The sequence below is a fragment of the Natator depressus genome, chromosome 5 (assembly GCF_965152275.1).
Source record: "Natator depressus isolate rNatDep1 chromosome 5, rNatDep2.hap1, whole genome shotgun sequence".
NCBI lineage: Eukaryota > Metazoa > Chordata > Testudines > Cheloniidae > Natator > Natator depressus.
In genome coordinates, this window is record NC_134238.1 from 32848195 (window position 1) to 32871125 (window position 22931).

At 38.0% G+C, this 22931-nt stretch overlaps 1 protein-coding gene across 1 annotated transcript in view; it reads left to right on the forward strand.

Moving 5' to 3' along the window:
- Window positions 1-22931, forward strand: part of ITGA2 (integrin subunit alpha 2) — an 87628-nt gene that overhangs the window by 41224 nt on the left and 23473 nt on the right. The window contains exons 5-19 of the mRNA XM_074952534.1: window positions 3178-3292; window positions 3704-3831; window positions 6967-7115; window positions 8277-8427; window positions 9157-9322; window positions 9690-9763; window positions 11519-11657; window positions 13734-13879; window positions 14707-14850; window positions 16768-16971; window positions 17825-17961; window positions 19528-19667; window positions 20891-21042; window positions 22379-22489; window positions 22825-22907. Coding sequence (XP_074808635.1) covers window positions 3178-3292; window positions 3704-3831; window positions 6967-7115; window positions 8277-8427; window positions 9157-9322; window positions 9690-9763; window positions 11519-11657; window positions 13734-13879; window positions 14707-14850; window positions 16768-16971; window positions 17825-17961; window positions 19528-19667; window positions 20891-21042; window positions 22379-22489; window positions 22825-22907 — 2039 coding nt within the window. The remainder of the gene's footprint in view (window positions 1-3177; window positions 3293-3703; window positions 3832-6966; window positions 7116-8276; window positions 8428-9156; window positions 9323-9689; window positions 9764-11518; window positions 11658-13733; window positions 13880-14706; window positions 14851-16767; window positions 16972-17824; window positions 17962-19527; window positions 19668-20890; window positions 21043-22378; window positions 22490-22824; window positions 22908-22931) is intronic.

The window sequence follows — 22931 nt, forward strand, 5'->3', positions numbered from 1 at the left end:
CTTTAATATATAAAAATGTATATATTTAATGTAGAATAATTTAAATTATCTAAACACACAGACACACACGTACATATATGCCTGAGCCACTTTTGGTTCAAAAGCTTTCCTGATCCATGTAGAATTCACTAACACTGACTGGATATCACAAGTATGATTACAGTAGACTATTTAACAGGAAGGAAAAATAAGTTTTTAATTAGAATATATTTGTTTTGTACATTGATAAAATGTTTCTGGGGTGGCAAAAAATGCGTGTGTTGTATCTGTAGCCCTCAATAAACATTTTGAGCTAGACCTGGCCAACACATGTCCCATTTCCACTGCTTTGTTTCAACGCCATACCCAGTGTAGAAGGTATGGAGCGGCTTCAGTATGAGGAGAGATTTATAAGACTGGGACTTTTCAGCTTGGAAAAGAGACGACTAAGGGGGGATATGATAGAAGTCTATAAAATCATAACTCGTGTGGAGAAAGTAAATGAGGAAGTGTTACTTATAACACAAGAACTCAGGATCACCAAATGAAATTAATAGACAGCAGGTTTAAAACAAACAAAAGGAAGTATTTTTTTCACACAACGCACAGTCAACCTGTGGAACTCCATACCAGAGAATGTTGTGAAGGCCAAGACTATATAACAGGGTTCAAAAAAGAACTAGATAAGTTCATGGAGGATAGGTCCATCAATGGCTATTAGCTGGGATGGGCAGGGATAGTGTCCCTAGCCTCTGTTTGCCAGAAGCTGGGAATGGGCAACAGGGGATGGATCACTTGATGATTACCTGTTCTGTTCATTCCCTCTGGGGCACCTGGCATTGGTCACTGTCTGAAGACAGGCACTGGGCTAGATGGAGCATTGGTCTGACCCCGTATGGCCGTTCTTAAGGTATTCTGGGAGTAAGAGGAGTTTTGGCCATCCTCTGGCTGACCCCAAGATCATGGGGTGTGGGCAGAAAGGTGGCATAAAAGCCCCTTTTGTCCCCCATTCTGCCGTTCTGGTGCACAGAGGGAGATCCCAGCATACTGGAGCTTCAAGGCCTATATCTTATTTTCTTTTTAGTTTACATTGGCCTTAGTAAAAAAACTCTGAGCCTGCCCCTGCCTATGATTCATCTGTTAGAACAAAATGAATACTAGAGTAGCAGCAGCCAGCCTGATCTATCCTACAGAAATGGTTCATTTTGTTCTCGCTGCCGTATTTAAAATAGAAACAATTTTATATTTCAGTGCGTCTTGCATTGCAATCTACTGGTCCCAAATATTCCAGCAAAGCATTGTAGGTATAGATTTGTAAATCATACAGCACATGCAATTAATCCAGCTGCCATGCACCTTAACATAATGCTGTTTTTTTTACTTTTAGTTTGTTAAAACACAAAAGAACTGAAGTAGCCTGTCAATAATAATTGAATCCGTTCACTGTAAGAGAGGGAGCAAGTAGGAAACTGTTGACAGGAGCTAACAAAGTACAGGGGGAAGAGAGAACCTGTTGTCTAAGTGTAGAACATTCCTTCTCTTCCTTGCTTCACATTTCTGTAAAAGTGTTTAGGTGGGGCTCTGAAAGGTGCTGTACTGTCTTACTAGAAAGTACTGTCTTCTGATCAACAATAGTATAGATACAATATAAGCAGTGGCATTGGAAGCTTCCTTGTGCCTCCACCAATGTATCTTAAGCCTGACTGGAAAAGACTAACTCTAGGAGAGTTCAGTTTTTCTTGTTAATCAACTCTTGACCCTATTGCTGAATTGGTTCTTGTATTGTGGATGCCTGTGCAGAAGAACTTGACTGACACCAGCTTGTATCATAGGCCACTGAACAACTCTCATGTAAAAGCAACTTTATGGGTCTTCTCTTTCCAGTTTGGTCAAATTCAGACCAAGATAGGTTTAATACCCCACTCTTGTGCATCATACAGTCCCATTTATATATTTAATAACTTATATTCAGTTTTGTTTTTCAAATCAATTTTTTTTTTAATTTGGTGCTTCAACTTTTAAACTCTTGCCATGCATGGAAGGAACGGAAAAAACTTTTCAGACCCTACCTAAATGACAAAAACATAGCCTTATGCAGTGTTGTTATGGACCCAGGATATTGGAGAGACAAAGTTGGTGAGGTAATATCTTTTATTGGACCAGCTGATAATTACCTGTTCTGTTCATTCCCTTTGGGGCACCTGGCATTGGCCACTGTCGGAAGACAGGATACTGGGTTAGATGGACCTTTGGTCTGACTTAGTATGGCTGTTAACATAAGTTAAGTGATCTCTCTCTCCTGCCATCCATCTCCACCCTCTGACAAACAGAGGCTAGGGACACCATTCCTTACCCATCCTGGCTAATAGCCATTAATGGACTTAACCTCCATGAATCTATCTAGTTCTCTTTTAAGCCCTGTTATAGTCCTAGCCTTCACAACCTCCTCACGCAAGGAGTTCCACAGGTTGGCTGTGCGCTGTGAAGAAGAACTTCCTTTTATTTGTTTTAAACCTGCTGCCCATTAATTTCAGTTGGTGGCCCCTAGTTCTTATATTATGGGAACAAGTAAATAACTTTTCCTTATTCACTTTCTCCACACCACTCATAATTTTATATATCTCTATCAGCTTCTGTCCTATAAAAGATATTACCTCACCCCCTTGGGTCTCTAAAAAAAAATATATAGTCTTCACATGTCTCTTTCTTTCTCTACTTATTTTTTCAAAAATCCTCTTCCGATCAAGACTGAAGTTAGTACAGAGAAGTTATAAATGTCTTAACCACAGTTTTGAAATATATTTTCTTGTGGAACAAAGAATTCTCAAATTAGTAAATCCATTATTTTTTAAACTTTATTTTTATTCATGGTGTGGACACACACACAAAACGCCTCGTGAGCTAACAGAAAACATTTTGGCCATGCAGTACCATGTGTAGTTACCAGGTAACACAAGTATTCTGCAGCAAATACCAAAGACAAACTGCTACTGTGAGTGTGTGTGTACGCATAAGAACCAACTCGTGGTAACAGTGCCACCTCGTGGTTAGTCTCAGTCAATATTGTGTCTTCCTGGGAGGGAGCTATTCCACTGATCTCCTGTGCTGTATTTGAATGTGACACTCTCATGAAGGTATGTAAAGGAGTGAAATGACAGGATACATGTTTTTATATTTTCCTCATTTTATTTTTTAAAGACTTGTGGTCCCTTGTGGGCCCAGCAGTGTGGAAGTCAGTACTATGCAACAGGAGTCTGTTCTGAAATCAGTCCCAGTTTCCAGATCTTAAGAAGCTTTTCACCTGCTCTTCAAAGTAAGGCAATGAATGTAAAATAGATTCAGTAATAAATAAATCCATTGAAATGAAGAGAGATGTCATGTAATGGAATCCAAAAGTGATTACCTTTTGAATTTTTTAAAATTCAGTTTAAAAAGAGCCTAATCCTGAGGTTCGCACTCAGGGCTTGATTCTGATCTCACTTACTGGTGAAAATCAGTAGTAACTTCGCTGATTTTGGTGCATTTACATCTGTGTAACACAGATGTAAGCAGACTCAGTATCAGGCTGGGATTTTATTCTATTCTCATTCAGGCAAACCTCCTGTGACATCAACAGATGTTTGCTTGCATGTGGACTAGGTATGGACATCTGAATTTGGCTCATGAGTTGTAAGTAAATTTTGTGCATTCAGTGTCCTTTTATCAATCATCTTTTCTCTTTTAGACTGTTCCTCCTTCATAGATGTTGTTGTTGTGTGCGATGAGTCAAACAGCATTTATCCCTGGACTGCAGTGAGTGCGTTTTTGACAAAATTTGTCCAAGGCTTAGATATAGGCCCCACAAAAACTCAGGTAAGTCAGAAAACATTATTTTGAAACAGAAGGAAGGTAGCAATGAATTTTATTAAAGGAAATTAAGTTTGCTAAGGTAAAGCCAACCCCTGGTTTGATCCTGAGAGATCCTGAATATCTACAGCTCCCATCAAAGTCACTGGGATTTGCAGTTGTTCAGCATCTCCCAGGATCAGGGCTTTTGTCATAAAGCTAACTCATGTTTCAAAAGGGAATATTCCATTTTGATTAATTTATTCCAGTACATAGTTTGTGTCACGAGAGAGCTAGATTATTTCCAGGTTTCAGACTAGCAGCCATGTTAGTCTGTATTCGCAAAAAGAAAAGGAGGACTTGTGGCACCTTAGAGACTAACCAATTTATTTGAGCATAAGCTTTCATGAGCTTATGTTCAAATAAATTGGTTAGTCTCTAAGGTGCCACAAGTACTCCTTTAGATTATTTCCAGTATACTTAAAGGTCTATTCTCCATTTTAATGATAATGTGTAACAATCATTAAAATTTGAGCTGTGTGCATATATTGAGAGCAGAACACATCTTTTCTCCCCCCAGAGTTTTATACCTCATTACTCTGAGTATGGCTAAAGTTGTAAAACCTTTTCCATTTTAAGCCCACTTTTCATACAATCATAGCTTTTCAAAATCTACAACACTGATGCAGAATTTTCCGTGCTTGTTTCTCTCTCAAAGTGATGATTTTGAGAAAAATTATATTTTTAAATTTGAGGAGGAGGATTTTTAGTTTTTTCAAAAAAATGGGGAATCACCTACTTTTAGACAGTGTTCTAGCAAACACTGCTGGTGTTTGAAACATAGCTCTCAATGTGGGCTAGCATTTTTCTTGTTTTGAGATACCTTGACTACCTCAAAATCACTTTATGACCAGCAGTGGAAATTTTCCTGAAGACTAAAGTATGCACTTAAATAGAGGTGTATCTAATTTGATCCAGCAGCTATACACCTAAGAACTTCACTTGAAGTTTGAGCTGTACAAAACACATCATTGTGTAGAATGGAACTTAAGAGTCTAGTAGGAGCAAGGAACTTTTAAAATCCATTTTCAAGGTTGCTCAAGCTAATATTCCCAGGGTTTTTTTTCTCTCAATTTTTTCCCTTAAAACCTGAAAACTAAAGGCAAAATACTAGTATTGAAACAATATTAAGATTGCAGGCTCAATCACTCCAAGTTTTTAGAAAATTCAAAAACCTTGGCAGTAATTATTCAGCCATATAACAGATACTTAGTGTCTTCATTTCTTCTTCACCATGTTAAATGTATGTCTTAATATACTTCTCTATTAATTTATACTATAAAATAAAAGGGATGTACAATGTTATCAAGTAATTTCCTATGGAATTTCTATAGAGCAGATCTAGATGAGATAGTGATAAAAATATTGACTGCTGACAACTCTGTATCTATGCTAGAGCACCCACCAGTAGAAATGCAGTGGTAGAAGCTATGTAGGGAACTTTTAGGAGGCAAAAAAGTCTAGTGCAAACAATTAGATCATGTCTTCATTTATTGTTGAGTAGGGTAGATTAAAGAAAAAAGATGTAAATTACTGTAAGAGTTTGTAACATTATGTTTTACTTTGCAAACATGGGCAATAATATTAATTGGGGTTGTATGTGATGAAGGAAAAATATACCACCTTGTATATAGAATTATAGAGATGTAGGACTGGAAGGGACTTTGATAGGTCATTGAGTCTGGTTCCCTGCGCTGAGGTAGGACTAAGTATTCTCTAGACCAGTGGTTCTCAAACTATGGTGCGTGCCCTTTGGAGGCATGGGAATGTGTCAAGGGAGGTTGAGCTGTATTGCCGCCCCCCCCCCATTTTTTTTTTTAAAAGAGCTCCAGCTGTCAGCCCCTGGTAGCTGGGGCTCAGGCAGAAGGGCCATGCACGTCTGGGAGGTGGGGGGAAGGGATAAAGGGGACAGCCAGAACCTGCCACCCAGGCTTGGACTCTCCTTCCCCTCTCCCCCTCCTCAGTCCTCAGCAGCAGCGCAGAAGTACGGGTGGCAATGGGGCACTAAGTCTGCTGTGAAAAGTGATATTGATAAATATCACTTTTTACATTGCCACGCTTACTTGTACACTGCTGCTGGCGCAGAGTTGCCTTAGGAGTTGGGTGGCTGGCCAGCAGCTGCTGCTCTCTGCTCTACCTTCAGAGCTGGGTGGCAGTCTCTGAACTTGTGTGGCACGGGAGGGCATAAACAATTACAGACACAAAGAAGTGGGGGCATGATCAAATAAGTTTGAGAACCACTGCTGTAGACCATCCCTGACTGTTTTTTGTCTAACCTGTTCTTAAATGATCTTTAAGACCTTTAATGACTGGAGATTCCATCACCTCCTTAGGCAATTTGTTCCGGTGCTTAATTACCCTCACAGTTGTGAAATTTTTCCTAATGTCTAACCTAAATCTCCCTTGCTGCAATTTAAACCCATTTCTCTTGTCCTCTCTCCAGTGGTTAAGAAGAACATTTTATCACCCTCCTCTTTATAATGACCTTTTACATATTTGAAGATTGTTATCATGTTGCGTCTCAGTCTTCTCTTCTCCAGACTAAACAAGCCCAATTTTCAATCTTTCCTTGTAGGTCATGCTTCCTAGACCTTTAGTAGTTGTTGCTCTCCTGTGGGCTGCCTCCCATTTGTCCACAACTTTCCCAAAGTGTGGTGCCCAGAACTTGGACACACTACTCCAGTTGAGGCCTTATCAGTGCCAAGTAGAGTGCAAGAATTACTTCTCCTGTCTTGCTTTACAACACTCTTGCTAATACATCCCAGAATGATGTTCACTATTTTGCAACAGTATTACATTGTTGACTCACATTTAGTTTGTGGTCCACTCTAACCCCCAGATCTTTTTCTTCAGTATTCCTTCATAGGCAGTCATTTCCCATTTTGTATCTGTGAAATTGATTATTCCTTCCTAAGTACAGCAGTTTGTATTTGTCCCTATTGAATTTCACCATATTTATTTTAGACCATATCTCCAGTCTGTCAAGATCATTTTGAACTTTAATCCTGTGCATCAGTTTGACAAATAATTTGGTATTTTGATTCTATGTAATTGATTTGAATGCACGACAGTCTAATTTTTTTTTTTTGCGATGATGTTTAGGTGGGTTTAATTCAGTATGGTAATGATCCAAGGGTAGTGTTCAACCTGAATACCTACAAAACAAAAGATGATGTTGTTAAAGCAATGTCGCAGACCTTTCAAAAAGGAGGAGACTTGACTAATACTTTCAAAGCAATTGACTATGCAAGGTAAAGTGCACCAATAATTATGCTACTTTTGTAACTAAAGATCTGATCCTGGAAGGTGTTGAGCACTTCTTGAGAGGTTAGTACTGCCTCTGGTACCATTGGGAATTAAAGAACCTCTCTGAAGGTTCTCACTGCCTTGCACGATTAGTTCCTAAGAAAGATGCAAAATGACTTACGAGGCAAATTTTACTCATTGACTCAATGTGACTGCACATGTTTAAATGTTTACAGGATAAGACCTTGGTTGATTGTGTGAAAACTATCACAGAATCAAACCCTTTCTCCAATGGGACTTTTGACTTTGTTGTGTTAGCAGCAGTAAAAACTTACTTTGGGCAATAAAGTAACTCTGATTACACTCACAGGCAATGATCTGTTAAGTAAGCAGGCACTATTTTTACACAATCATTTTTCAGCATAGAACTGCACTTTCAGTTATTGTTCAGACCCCTATTAACTCAGTGACCTTGGGCTACTTGTTTAGGGACAGATTCTGAATACAGTGAGTTCCAAATCTATAGGGATCTTCCTTGTTTTCGTTTCCCTCTGTGTCTGCAAAATGGAGCTAATGCCTGATTTTATTTATTTATTTTACCTCTCGGGAGTATTGAGAGTAGAGCTGGTCAAAACTTTTTTGGACTTTTTTTTTTAATTGAACATAAGTTTGCACAGGAAACCCAGATTAAAGATTATTCAGATAAATTTTGGAAACATTTTTGCTTTGACCAAAACATTTTCCGGTTTTGATGTTTGAACAGTGCTTTGAAGGCAAAAAGTGCAATAAGTGCTAAACTATTATTAATGAAGGACTTTGGCCAAGATTTTTAAACCTAATGAGGCAGTGTTGTGCCACACCTAACTGATATAGGAGCCTAAATATGATTTTCAAAAGTGATTTAGGCATTTAGGAACCAAAATCCCATTAACAGTCAATTTAGGGATTTAGACTCCTAAATACCTAGATCCCTTTTAAAAATGAGAGCTAAAATCAGTTAGGCATAGCACAGCCCAGGTGTAGTACAGCAGTGCCTAAATAGGTTTAAACATCTGGGCCTATGTGTTCCAATAAAGAAACACTCCAGATGCACTTTGTTCTAAGTCAATGATGGAAGCGTTCGTTAAAATATGCATTTAATGAGTCTAGTGCTTTATTTATCACAGACGTCATGCTTTTTCCACTGAATCTGGTGGACGGCCCACAGCTACAAAAGTAATGGTCGTTGTGACAGACGGGGAATCACACGATGGCTCAAGTTTGCAAGAAGTGATAACTAAATGCAATGAGGACAAAATAACCAGATTTGGCATAGCTGTAAGTAATACTATAATTAATGCTGTAATTTTGGTGGGACTGATTTAATTAAAAGTATGTATTCATGCATCATTATATCAGCGAGACTGGGACGGGGAGGGAGTTCATCTTTAGGAGCCACTGTAATATCAGCAGGCTTTAGTTCATTAGAATTATTATTGTCATCCATTTATGTTTATATTTGTTAGCTGAAAATAGTAGGATTAGTCTACCCTCCATAATATTCTTTTTCGTTCCTGTTGTATATGACATACAAAATATTTCAAAGTTGATGTTTTTCAATAAAAGGGATTCAGAATACAGGGCTTGATCCTCTGCTGTCCTACACCTTGGATAGTCATTTATCATGTGTGAAGGAACTGGAAAATTCTACCATTTTGCTTTTGTAGCATTACACACCCACTGTGTGCTCCTTCAGCCTGGGTGGAAATGACTGCACCAGTTGCAAAGTAGGGGAATTCAGATCCAGTTTATAGACCTTAATATTTATTATAAATGGCAGAAATGTTGCATTTTTCTTATGCATTCCCATCAGTTCACCTTACCCACAGATGTCAGGAGGCTGATGTAAAATCCATGATGGGAAGGGTGTGAAGGATCAGGGGAAACTACAGACTTTGCCTGGAGTGTGCACATTAATTTCATTTTCCTGTCATGTATAAAATATCTCTGTGTGTGATACTGAGGGAAATGGAGCCACACTGAAGTTTCTTTTTCTCTCTCTCCAAGGTTTTGGGTTACTTAATCAGAAATGAACTTGATACTAAAAATTTAATTAAAGAAATCAAAGGAATTGCGAGTCTTCCAACAGAAAAGTATTTTTTTAACGTGTCATCTGAGGCTGCACTATTGGAAGAAGCAGGAACACTGGGAGAACGCATATTTAGTATAGAAGGTAATATACCCATTGGGGCTGAGGAGCTGTTGACAGTTTACACCAGCTGAGGATCTACTCCCTGTTTCTATTAAGGGGTTTCAGGCTGTCTTTGCATGAATGTATGATAAATGCTGATGTGACCCAGTCATTATTAAAATCTTGATAAACATTATTACCTTTTTATCAATTAGATTTCCATACTCTACAACTGTTGTGTATATTTTGGGTGTACTTTTGGGAGCAAATTATTTATTTGACAAATTGTTCCAGTCATGCTTCAGCTGACTTCAATGGCAGAAAGATAGGGCCCAATATGTAGCAACAATAATGTTCAACAGACTTAATGATACATGAATAACTTTCAAAATAATGGTTATTGCACCAGGTACAGATCAAGGTGATACATTCCAAATGGAAATGTCCCAAGTGGGCTTCAGTGCTTATTACTCACAAAAAAAGGTACGTATATTTAATCATTTAGTGTATAATGCTGGTATGATATAAAAACTGTCTCAAATGAAGCATGTAGATATAATTACATATACATAAGTCCATGTATAAATTTAACAAAATAAGAATAATAAGCAAAAATGCAATATACAGATCAAATTTCATTTTTATTTTCTTCTAATATAAACCAGGAAAGTGGAACACAGGTAGTTTATCTGTAGTACCACAAAACTAATTTACATCCTGGTTGGAAGGAGAAAGAGAAAATATACCACGATGAAAAGTGAAATAATATTTTTTATTACAGCGTTAATGTTGAGTAATGGCTTCTATTCTAAGCCCTCCTCTTTTTTTATTTTTTATTTTTTATTTTTTTCAGCTGCTTATAATTTTCTCAAACAAATTATGCAAATTGGGTTGGATTTTTTTTATCGTTATTATTTTAAGTTTGGTCAAAATCAGTTCAGCCATTTCTGAGTTCACCAAGCATGAACAATTCTCCTGTTCTAATTTGATGTCTTGTGCTTGAATAACTCAGAAAATTGAAACTAAGTATTTCAAAACTGGCTAGTTTGTTAACATTCATGGAGATGTAAGTAATAATTCAAGTGTGAAGGAAGTTTGTGTAGTATTTTCAAAGTTAAGAATGTCTTTGGCACCTTTCACATACACACATTTTTCAACTATTTTTTCGTATTAAACATGTTTAAGGATACCTCAGCCAAATAAAGAATTCCTAGTCTAAATATGCAAAGTCCAGCTGCAGTTCAAGCCGTTTTCAAGCTCTTCAAACCTAATACATATATCTATTTTTAATTTCTTCCCTAAAAACAAAAAAATTAGGGAAAATTTACATGAATAAAAAGAACTTCAATATTAATGCAACATTAAGCTTGTGAGACAGTTAAAGTCAGGATATAGCAAAAATTAAGCAGTCTCCCTCTGCTTAGTCAGGCAAGTTGCATATGTGCAAATATTTTCTATTCCCATTTTCCTTTTTAAGCCATCAGTTCAACAGGGTTCTTAAGCACATGAGTAACTTTAAGAATTCGAATACAGTAGGGCCTCGGAGTTGCACACACCAGAGTTATGAACTAACCAGTCAACCACACAGCTCATTTGGAACTGGAAGTATGCAATCAGGCAGCAGCAGAGATTTTTTTTAAAAAAGCAAGTACAGTACAGTACTGTGTTACATGTAAACTACTAAAAAAAAGGGGGGAAGAAGCATTTTTCTTCTGCATAGTAAAGTTTCAAAGCTGTATAAAGTCAATGTTCAGTTGTAAACTTTTGAAGGAACAACCATAACGTTTTGCTCAGAGTTAGAGAACATTTCAGAGTTACAAACAACGTCCATTGCCCAGGTGTTCGTAACTCTGTGGTTCTACTGTAGTCCAACTGATCGGGTTTTTTGCAAGTAATTACCATATATAAACTGTTTATATATAAGCAATCTTAATTGGGTATTACATTTTAAAAGACCTTTAGGAAGAAGAGGAGGTCCATCTGCAAGGGAAAATTTTTTGTAAATGTTTTTCTGTCTCCACTGTTATTTCCAGTTATTTAAGCTATTGTGTATAGAGGAGTCAGGATTGGGGGTTACAGGGAGGTTATTACTATGTCATTTTACTCATCTCTGAGGGTTCAGAGTATGTAAACATAATTAATGTAAATGGATTACAGCATACATATACTGTAACTTCTGCTTCCCTTGTACTTATGGAAGAGTAGGTAGCTCTAAAATTCTGATTGTATTGTTTTAAGGATGTTCTGATGTTGGGTGCTGTTGGGGCTTATGATTGGAGTGGGACTGTAGTCCAGGAGACCTCAAACCACGTGACTACGTTCCCTAATCAAGCATTTGAAAAAATTCTACAAGACAGAAACCATAGCTCTTATTTAGGTAAGGGTCGGTAACATTTATTATGTAGCATATCTAAAGTTAATCAAAGACAGGCAAAAATGGCAAATTACTTTCTAGCAGTCTCCTGTTTTAAGTACTGATTTGAGAGGAAAGGGAAATTCTGTACATAAATGGATTTCATTTACTGGTCAATTGATTCACTGAAACTGAATGAAACATTTATTGTTTTAATTATTTTTAAAACTCTGAATGAATGTTAACTGAAATATTAAAGACATAAGATGAAAAATTCTTGGGACACATACATTACAAGAATGTAAGAAATGACAGGGATTGAAAAAGGCTACTTAGTTTATAATCAGGGGGTCTGTTTATATCCCTGATTTTTGTTTGCCTATATATTCCCTATTTGACGTTAGGTCAGAAGCTTATTTAGTTGTCAGCAACTCATCCATGCTTATTCCTTCAGTGGCCTTTTCCAGTTTGATTTATGTCCTTAGTAACATCACTGCAGTTTAATAGACATTTTATTTATATCTGCTATTAGTTTTCTGACAAACATTTCTGTTCTCAGCCAAAACCAGCAAACTTTACAGCTTGGTGACCTGCTATATCCCTACACTGATGCAATATGTACTTTGGAACACTAAGAGCCAGGAGAGTTAGATATCTTGTAATATACAGGAAGCCACCGTTTTTTGTTTAGGCTTTCACCATTCATTTTTGATAGACTTGTTTTTCCATCCTAATGAGGGATTTCTGTACGGCAGTCTCTGGTTGATCCCTTGACACTTTATCAATGCCATTAAACACCAAAATGACTCTTCTTAGAATAAAAGTTTATATTTGCCTGGCAAAACTTCTCCAAGTTTTACTGTTAAATTGCTCTTCAGTGTAAGCCTAAACCTTACAGCAAAATGTTTTTGTAGTAATACAAAATATGTAATAAAACTGGTTTACAGAGATAATACGTACTAAAAATGTTTCCCAGTATTAAGATATTTCCTGCAGAGCAGTTTAAGTTATAATAGTGGTGGAGAGGATTAGCAATTTTTAGAAAAAGTCAATCAATCTGAAATCTATGATTGATGGACTGTTAACATGTCCTACCATGTACAGTCAAGCACTGTAGTGTGTTCATTAACTGGGATTAGTGGTTTTGTGTCTTGTGGGAGAATGCATTGAGCCCATCATCATCCAGTGGGTTTCCTTCAGAAACATGGCCTAATTTGAAGAATGGCTGTGATGATGGCCCCTAGTTTCTTCTACCTCCTTCATTTCAGGGCCACCATTTCCACCTTTTTTCCCCCCAACTCTCATTTGCATGCAGCTGACATTTTTGTTGTCTGTTTCGTGCTCTGTAAGCCAATGTTGCCCTACAAATCGGTCACGAGGAGTTGCATTTCACTCTCCTCCCCTGAAAACCAAATCTCCTTAACAAATAAATGCAAGTGTAAGTGAGCTAGGTGATGAGTGACAACGTAGCTTTCAAACTTGAATCTCTGACCTGGCTGTACAATGTTCTGCAGCTAGGACACCATGTCATATCTTCTGTTTTTCTAATGGGTAACTAAGGACTTGTGTACACAGAGAAATAGTCCAGAATAGCTATTCTGCACTAGCTCCACATATAGACACTCTTAGGGCAGATCTACACTTAAAATGCTGCAGTGCAGCTGTGCCTCTGTAGTGCTTCAGTGAAGACGCTACTATGCCGACGACAGAGCTTCTCCCATCAGCATAGTTAATCCACCTCCACTAGACACAGTAGCTATGTCAACAGGAGAAGTCCTTCTGTTGCCATAGTACTGTCTACCCCGAGGGCTAGCACAGTATAACTGCGTTGCTCAAGGCTGTGGATTTTTCACATCCCTGAGCAACATAGTGATATCTCTGTAGTGTAAACCTGGCCTTATTTTACACAGAGGGCCTTTCTGCGTCTTAACTTAATCCACTTTGGGAGTGAAGAATGAGAATGTTTGCACAGAGGGCTTGTTCAGAATAGCTATTGAGCTTTAAATTCATGCCCTAGCTTATAACCTTAGTAGGCAACCCTTAACTCTGACTACTTCACTAGATAATATCTCAAAATTGTCATGTTGACTTCTTTTCTAGGTTATTCTGTTGCTGTTATCTCAACCCCGAACACTGTCTATTTTGTTGCTGGTGCACCAAGATCACACTACACTGGCAGAGTTGTGGTTTATGACATCGACAGCCATGGCAGAGTCACAGTTATTCAGTCCCAGAGAGGGGATCAGGCAAGTACGATCATTTTGTTCATGGACAAAAAGTTTGTAGATATCTATTTTTACTGATGCAGCACTGAAACTGGTTATTCATGATTGGCAGCGGTGATGTATGTAATGTCTCTTTAAAATTATTTTTTTCTTGCAAAACGTTTGGCATCGTATCTGTCCGTTCCCCTGTAGCTACACTCTAGCAGTGAATTTGAGATTTTCTGTGACTTTCACACAGTCTCTTGTAGAATCATGGCAATTAGGTACGGGAAAAACATTATCCGGCCCTCTATGTAAATACCTCTAGTTGTGGGAGACGCCATGGACATCCATCCTCTCTTCATGAGAGGCCTTCTGGAGGAGAGATAGTACCGCAAGACTGATTTGCAAGTTAACGATATTCCTTTTTCTCCACTGTGAAAGCCTTGTCATGATGCTGAAAGTTTGAATTTTTATGTTATGAAAGCAGATAAATATAAAAGTAAATCACAGGTTGGGCTATTTCATGTGCATATTTTAACATAAAAAAGAAATACATTGCACAGCACTCTCTTCTCCATTTATAGTCTTATTACACTATGTTAGTGCCATAGCAGCAACAGTATGATGCTGTCCAAAAAAATAATGAAGAGAAATAAGGTGGGTAAAGTAATAATGGATACTCAGTAAGTGGCTGAATCTTCTAACATGTAGGCATGTTACACAAGTAGCTTTTCTTGTGAGCAGTCCCATTTAATTCAGTTGAACTGTTCTCACACACACACGTGCAAGCGTTTGCAGGATGAGGTGCAAAAACAGTGTAATTTTAAAGAGACGTAAATAAATTACTCTTGTGTTATCAATTCCAGATTGGCTCCTACTTTGGCAGTGTGGTGTGTGCAGTGGATGTTAACAGAGATTCAGTTACAGATGTGCTGCTAGTAGGTGCACCAATGTTCATGAATGAGCTAAAGAAAGAAGAGGGAAGAGTTTATATGTTTTCCATCACAAAGGTAAAAAAAAAGGGGGGGGGGCAGGGGAGGAGGAGGAGGGCTAAGGACCGAGATTCATGTTCTGGACATGTTGCTAGCACTGAGATCTGACATCCACATTCATGACAGACCCATGATATTCTCAATTCTAGCACCAAGTTCTTGCTGTGGTTTCCTGGGACAGAAGTACTGCTGAAAAGAAGCAGAGTCCATTGTTGTCCGATTTGTCACCTAAGCCACATCATATTGTTTCTGCCTCCTGATTGACTGACTGAAGTTTTTAAAACAGGAGATTAACAAACATCTGCTAGATATTTTTCAGATGAATACGTTTGTCTTAAAATTCCTGAAATGCTTGGTGTTTGTGGACAGTCTTATGACTGAATGGTGGATACCTGAATATTCATGGTGGACATTCAATATGACTCCAGGCATCACAGAAAAAACCGAGAAGGGTGGGGTGTGTTACTATTCTATCAGTTCTAGTTAGAACTACTGATATAAAACTAGTGCATTTGATACTTTTGGGCCATAGTCAGCATCCCTTACATCAAAGTCTTTGAGTAGCAATTAAGGATTGCAAAGCTGTTTCCTGTATTACTAGGTGAAGGAATCAATCTCTATCTGCTCTGAAACTTTTCTGCATTTGATTTTTTTTAAATCAGGTGCTGGCCCATGGTAGGGAGCCTGAGAAACAAATGCTATTTCAAGAACATGGGAGGTGCTGGGGAGTGGGAACTCACATATACTGAGCCAATGTGAGAGTACTGGGAGCGGCAGAAAAGAACTCAACCTGCTCAGAGTTCTAATTCTGCTTCTGTCAATAGCATTTTCTCCCAGGCTGTTAAACAGGATGAAGGTGCTACTGAGGAGAGCTGATACAACAGGTCACTTTGATAATAGGCAAACAAAAAACCCCAAACATTTGGTGGATGGATTTTTCACTTTTGCAAATAGAAACCAATTGAGAAACTGATTAATATTTTTAGTCTTTGTTAAATGATTAACTTAAAATTATTCATATTATTATTTTCAGAATGATGTGAAAGTGATTTTAAAATAGTATGGAATTATGTAATTTGCCTGTGCTACAGGAATTAAGTGCTAGCCATTTTGGATAAACTGTCTGACTAGCATTGCTCGCATTTTTGTGTACAAAACAATGAGAATAAATGGCAAACATAAAGATTTTTGTTTTGACGTTGCTTTTTAAGATAGATAATGCAATATTACCACGTAGACAGTTTTTCAACACTTTTTTTCTTCAGTTGGCAATAGGAAGGTCAGGAATACAAGTGTTTCCACAAATGGGTTTTGCATTAGCTAGTAGGAAATTCCATTTCTGTTTCAAAGAATTATGTCCAGTTACAAGAATTTCCATTCTCTGTGCGTAAAAATTGGAATCCAAAGCTGGACAATTAATTTATGGATTCCAAGGCCAGAAGGACCGTATTGTGATAGTCTAGTCTGACATTCCAGCATAACACGGGCCATAGAATTTCCCCAAAATAATTTCTAGAGCATATCTAAGAGAAACATCCAATCTCGATTTAAAAATAGCCAGTGATGGAGAATCCATCATGACCCTTGGTAAATTGTTCCAATGGTTAATTACTCTCACCATTAAAAATTCATCAATGGATATTTGAAAAATTGTGGAACATTTAGAACAATCAGATGAGGAAACTGAGGATTGTAAAGTCTCAGAAATGCATTTATATGTGCAATTAATACCTCTCTTTGCATGCTTTAATTTTTCTGCTGTAACATTTGCTCTGACTGAGGATCTAACAAAGCTAAGTGAATAGGTAACATGATGGCACATATAGTTCAATGCTGGTAAGTCCAAGGAAATGCACACTGGAAAAGAATAATGCAGGTATTTTTTCCTTTAATCTACTGACACAGTAGTTTTGTTCTTTCTTGTATTCTTAAAAGGGAATTTTGGATCAACAAGAACTCTTAGAAGGTCCACAAGGGTTAGAAAATGCTCGGTTTGGATCTGCTATGGCGACCCTTTCAGATATTGATTTGGATGGTTTTAATGATGTGATAATAGGTGCACCCTTAGAAAATCAGAACTCTGGAGCAGTTTACATTTACAATGGCAATCTAAGGACTATACGTACCAAATATTCACAGGTAAATAACTTTGTTACATAATACTGCATTCAAAGGCTTGTGATGAGATACAAAAATTCAGTTAGGTTCAAAATGAAGGATTTGATATAATGAGGGTTTTTTGTTAGCTGTTATTCTATCCTCTTTAAATACTGTGTCATATTCTGTAGGCTTTTATTGGCTGTTTTCAGCATCACTTCCTTTTCCTTCATCATATGCCAACCCTAAACACTCCCAGGATAACACTTGTGCAGCTGATAGCTAGGGGTACTGAGATAGGTGACATGAACATTTGTTGGGAGGAAGCCTAGCCCGCTGTATCTATATTTACATTTTTACTCCTGTACACCAAGTTGACTCATTTCCAGAAAAGGTTTTAGGCAGCCCATTATTTTAGCCTTACCGGCTTGGTGCACACCAGAAAATACTGGGTTAATTCCAAATGTTCAGGCTATAAAAGTATAGTATTTAAGGAGGAGACATTCAAAGGGGAATTAGATACCCAAATCCCATAGATTGAAATAATAATATTGTAACATGTTTCTCTCATGAGAATTCTCCTGATGCAAAAAGGGTTTGTTAGAAATTTGTTAAATTTCCCAGTCCTTGAGAATTGCTTCATGTGAGATGGAAATAAAGCTTTTCAATAATGACTAGTTGGCATGCAGCAATCTGTCTGCTTGGTCAATTTACTTCCAATATTTTTTTTTTTAAAATATTTGCTGTCTCAGAAAAAGGAACCCTTACAAATAATAGAGAGACCATCCACAAAAGAGTTTTTTGTCTAAACAAATATGTTGCATCCTAATAGAATAACTGTGAAAATCAAATGCTTATGCTGCTGTTTGTCAGTAATCAAGCTCTCTTTTTCTAGAAAATTTTAGGATCAAATTCTGCTTTCGGACAGCAACTCCAGTACTTTGGAAGATCAGTAGACGGCCATAGAGACTTAAATGGTGATGACATTACTGATGTATCTGTTGGTGCCGATGGAAATGTGGTTCAGCTCTGGTTAGTCAATTATTTTGGCCAGACAGTGTTTTAATATTTTGGATATAAGTAGTGTATTTGTTTAATGAAATGGCAAAAAATACCCCAACCTCCAACCCACCTCCACTCATGGCATGTGTATGGCACGAACACAGTTGTTTTCTCATGATTATGCTAACAGAGTATCTAGTTGAAAAATAGTGTCAGACTACACTACTTTCAATTGCCAGTAACAAATAATGGACTGACCTGTTTGGAAGAGCTGTTCTATAAAGTAAGCAAATAGAGCAGTGAAATAAAAGTGGCACCTACTTCTGACAAAATTTATCTTTTCTGTCCTGCCAAGACAGCTTACAAGTTTCATCACATAAAAACAAGAACAGTTTCACAAGCGCTTCCCAAAGCGATACTGGGTATGTCTACGCAGCAACTGTCAGCCAACTCGGATTTGGGCTGCGGGGCTGTTTCATTGCTGTGTACATTTCTGGGCTCAGGCTGGACCCCAGGCTCTGGGACCTTCCCACCATGTGGTGTCCTAAAAGTCCATGCTCCAGCCCACGTCCGGAAGTCTACACAGCAACGAAACAGCCCCACAGCCCAAGTCCTGTGAGCCTCAGTTGGCTCTGGGGTTTTCTTTGCTGTGTAGACATACCCATTGTGTGCAGCACATTGCATGGTGCTAAGTTGAAAACACAGCTTGATAAATAGCTTCACTCCTCAGTTTCCTGTGTCCTCACCAGGCCTCTCCAAGGTTATTATAGAGATACTTTATGAAGTATGAGTTTGCACTGGTAACAGAATTAAAAATATAAATAAATTGCCACTTCTTGCATCATAAAACTCAGATTAAAAAGTAATGGCCATCTAGTACCTTTTATCCACAGTGGAACTTGGGTTGATGTCAGCAGACATTCCATATGTACATTAGAAAGCTATTTGACACTTACATTTGTTTTAGTTTGATCAATAAAAGGTATTCATATCTCTGCTTTACTCTAGAATTTGATCTAACTTGACAAAAAGTGAAGCTCATTAAAGTTTTTTGTAAATTGTAAAATGCAAACAGGAAAATCAGTTGTTAACAAAACATCTTGGATTTGCTTGGCAATATTTTTTTAGTACTTTAAAACAATTCTTTGGAATCTTGACCACCTAATGACAATTACATTTTTTTCACAAAAGCTAATTAAGAAGAAATGTAACTGCTCTGCTCCACCATTAAGGTCAGTGACTTTCCTAAAAGAACACTAGCAATTTTCCTGAAGGAAAAATACAAGGACTTGATTCTGTCTTATGAAAAATTATTTAAAATATTAAGAGTATTAATATTGACTTATCATAAATCTCCCATTGTACTGTATCAGTTAATGTGACAACATAAGAGAGATTTGAAAAAGAATATTAGCTATTGAAAAGAACCATTTCATCAAAGAAAGATAACCGTACCAGGCTGGCATGATATGAAATCTTACAATGGGGACCATTATAAAAAAACATTTATAGTCACAGATAGGCCTATTCCAGAACTAAGTTTCCGATTTACTGTGGGTCCTTGAAATCACATGTAGCCATCTCTTTTTGTTTCAGGTCACAAAGCATTGCAAATATGTCCATAAGAGCCTCATTTGTACCTGAGAAAATCAGTCTGCTGAATAAGAACACTGAGATAACCGTCAAAATATGTTTCAGTGCCAAGTTTAGACCTGCTAATAGAAATAACCAAGTGGGTAAGAATACCTAATGTATTGCTTATATGAATTATGTTGAAAGTGTTGCAATTCTAATATACTGGGGAAAATTAAAAACAAATATTGGATTACAATCCTGTAAAAAGAAATCACTATACATTTTAATAGTGGCTGAAGAATTGCTGCTTTGTTTTATTTTAAAGCACTGCTGTCATCACTGACCTACTGTCTTTGGAAAGTGAGAGACAAGTTATATTGAAAAGAGTGCAGACGTCTCACCTATCCTGTTAGCACTATGAAGTGTCATCAGGGAGAGAGGAGTAAAGGCAGGGGAGTTCAGAGGCTAGTCTTAGTGCATTGAGGTCTCTAGTTGTCCTTCAGCTGCACTCCAATCCTGTCATCAGCTTTGATCACTTTGGAGGAGTAAAGGAGTAACTTAAGAAGATGGCAGGGGTACAGAGCTTGTTTCCAGGCTGCTGTTTGAAGCTGCAGCAGTGACCACATCTTCTCTCTCCAACAAAAAAAAAAAATGTCTCCCGTTGCTAAATCACTCATGCTGAACATGCTGCTACCTCTGATGTGGGCAGACAGGAGTTCTTTTGGGGTAATAGAAGAGAATTAGCCCAAACTATATATGATTTTTTTAAAAAAAAATTAAAGCCCAATCTTGGATCTTTCACCATTGTCTTCACTTGTCCATCACCGTTTGTAGGAAGTCAGGGAAACAGAAAAATATTACAAGTGTCCTTTAAGGACTTATGATACAGTATTGTCAGACTTCACCTGCTCAATTATCTTTACACCAAATAATTGGCAAAATAAGTTTGACCACTTCTCTACTGAATATGGTACCTTTTCAGTGCTTACAATTTGTGAGCAACAAAACGATGAATTTCCATAGTAAGCACTCGTAAAATTTGGAAAAAAAAATTAAAGCTGAAAATGCAGCTTGATGGATGACTAGATGCAGAGTGCTTTATAGACTGTTATAGAGTTCTGTGATATGATTGCAAGGTATCTGTATTTGGCATATTCCTGGCTTTGCAGAATGACCTTTTGCCCAGGTTACAGACTCTCACATCCTCAGTAAATATTGGATTGTTTACCATTTTTGAGGTTTCATGTTTAGCAAGCTACAGAAGCCATAAAATATTACTGGGTTTTATGGCAAAACCAGTCATTCTATAATATTGAAGCCTGATTCTGATGGGAGTTGCACTGAAATTCGGACTCCACAAAAATTTGTTCCATTTCTTTTGTAGATATCGGGTACAATGCAACACTGGATGCTGATCTCCAGTCATCTAGAGTGACTTCTAGAGGATTATTCAAAGAAAACAATGAGAGATGTATGCAGAAAAATATTGTTGTAAATTCTGCAGAGACCTGTGTTGAGCACATCTTTAATGTACAGGTAAACCGTCTCAAACACCCTCGTGTCTTAAGTCATCTAAGAGAGAAATGGGTGACTTTTACATCCAAAGATCAGAATTTTATTTGATATGGTCAATAACTTACTAAATATCTAACTAAATCTGTTTCACTCCTCAGACATCTTAAAAATATAGGCCCTATTCAAATCAATGGCAAAACTCACGTTCATAGATATTAAGGCAGAAAGAGACCATTCTTCTTCGAGTGATTGCGCATGTGTATTCCACAGTAGGTGTGTGTAGTTGCCACGTGCACCGGTGCCAGAAGTTTTTCCCCTGGCAGTACCCATAGGGGGAGCACCCCAGCAACCCCTGGAGTGGCGCCTCCATGGCGCGGTATAAGGGGAGCTGCGTGCTCCCCCCCCCACCCTCAGTTCCTTCTTGCCGCCGGTGAAGGTGCATTGGAACTGTGCTGCTCTAGCTTTGCTGTAGCTCGTCCCCAGAACTTTTCATTCGTTCAGTGCTAGTACCTGTAGTTAGTTAGTTTAGCTGTTACAGTTAGTTCATTTAGTTAGAGTACCCAGGCCGGGGCATGCCCCACGCCCCGGGTTTTAAGGCGTGCGACACTTGTAGGTGTCGATTTACAGGTAGTTAACTTTGGGGATTTCTTCCTTTCCTCGTACACCTAGTCACCACTAGGGCAAATGTTTTGGGCCAATGGGTCACATCCATCAACTCCTCTTGGTTCAGCCTCATTTCAGAGCTGTCAGCCATAGAGAGGGATTGGGACAAGAGTGTTTTAATCAGTTTGTCACTGATCTGGGAAGAATCCATTCACTACTAGGAAATCAGAAGGGAGTGATGATGGGGAGACATACTCCATGCATTTAGCGCTTCTCCTGATGTCATTCGTAAAGGCCCATTTGCCATATATGGTAGTTGGGCAAAGTGGGGTAGAGTCAGTGAATCCATGCTTAGGAAAGGGCCAGACTTACACAGCCAGGAAAGAATAAAACTGGTTTCATGTGGCTGCTTCTAAGGAGTAACTTCATCCTCTGAATAGCAAGCAGCCTCTGCAGCAGCAGGGACTTTCCATATACCAAAGTCACAGAAACAATTACAGCCTCTATGAATCCTTGGGTATTATAATGGAAATGCTGACACTGGTAGGTTCTGCTGCAATACTGCTTAGCAGACAAGCACAAAAAGAAACAAAAGGTTAAAAAGAGGCAATGCTGCAATATTAGAAGATGAGAAGAAACACTTTGTTAGTCTCTGTTTACAGCATGTTAACATATTTTCCATTAATAATATTTAAACTGTTTTAAATGATCTGCTGTACAGCCAATTGCCAGTGAATATATATGTGTATTATAGGAGCCTTCTGATGCTGTAAACTCCCTTAGTCTGCGCATTGATATTAGCCTCAAGAATCCTGGCTCCAGTCCTGTCCTCGATATATATTCACCTGCCACTGTGGCCTACAGCGTAAGTACACAATGTTACTGTATGAAAGCACACAGTGCTCCCCCAATACTGCTCCTGTTGTCACCAACAGAGTATGTAGAGATGAAAGATAGTCTTATGGTTAAGGCATTGTACTGACAACAGAAGGCATGGGTTCGTTTCCCAGTTTTATGTTGTATGACTTTACAAAAGCTGCTTAGTGTCTATAGGTCTCGCTGAGGCATCTATAAAATGGGGATAATAAAACTAAGCTATTTCTTAGGTGTTGAAGTTAAATTAGATATAGTCGGTCTGGTCCTCAAATTGTAATTTGAAACTAAAGAAATACAGGAAAATATTTGTTCCCTTTCCTGTAGATCCCTTTTATTAAAGACTGTGGTGAGGACGAACTCTGCATTTCTGATCTTGTTCTTGAGGTTCAACAGAAAACAGATGATGGGTAAGTGTTAAAGTGAGTTTTTCG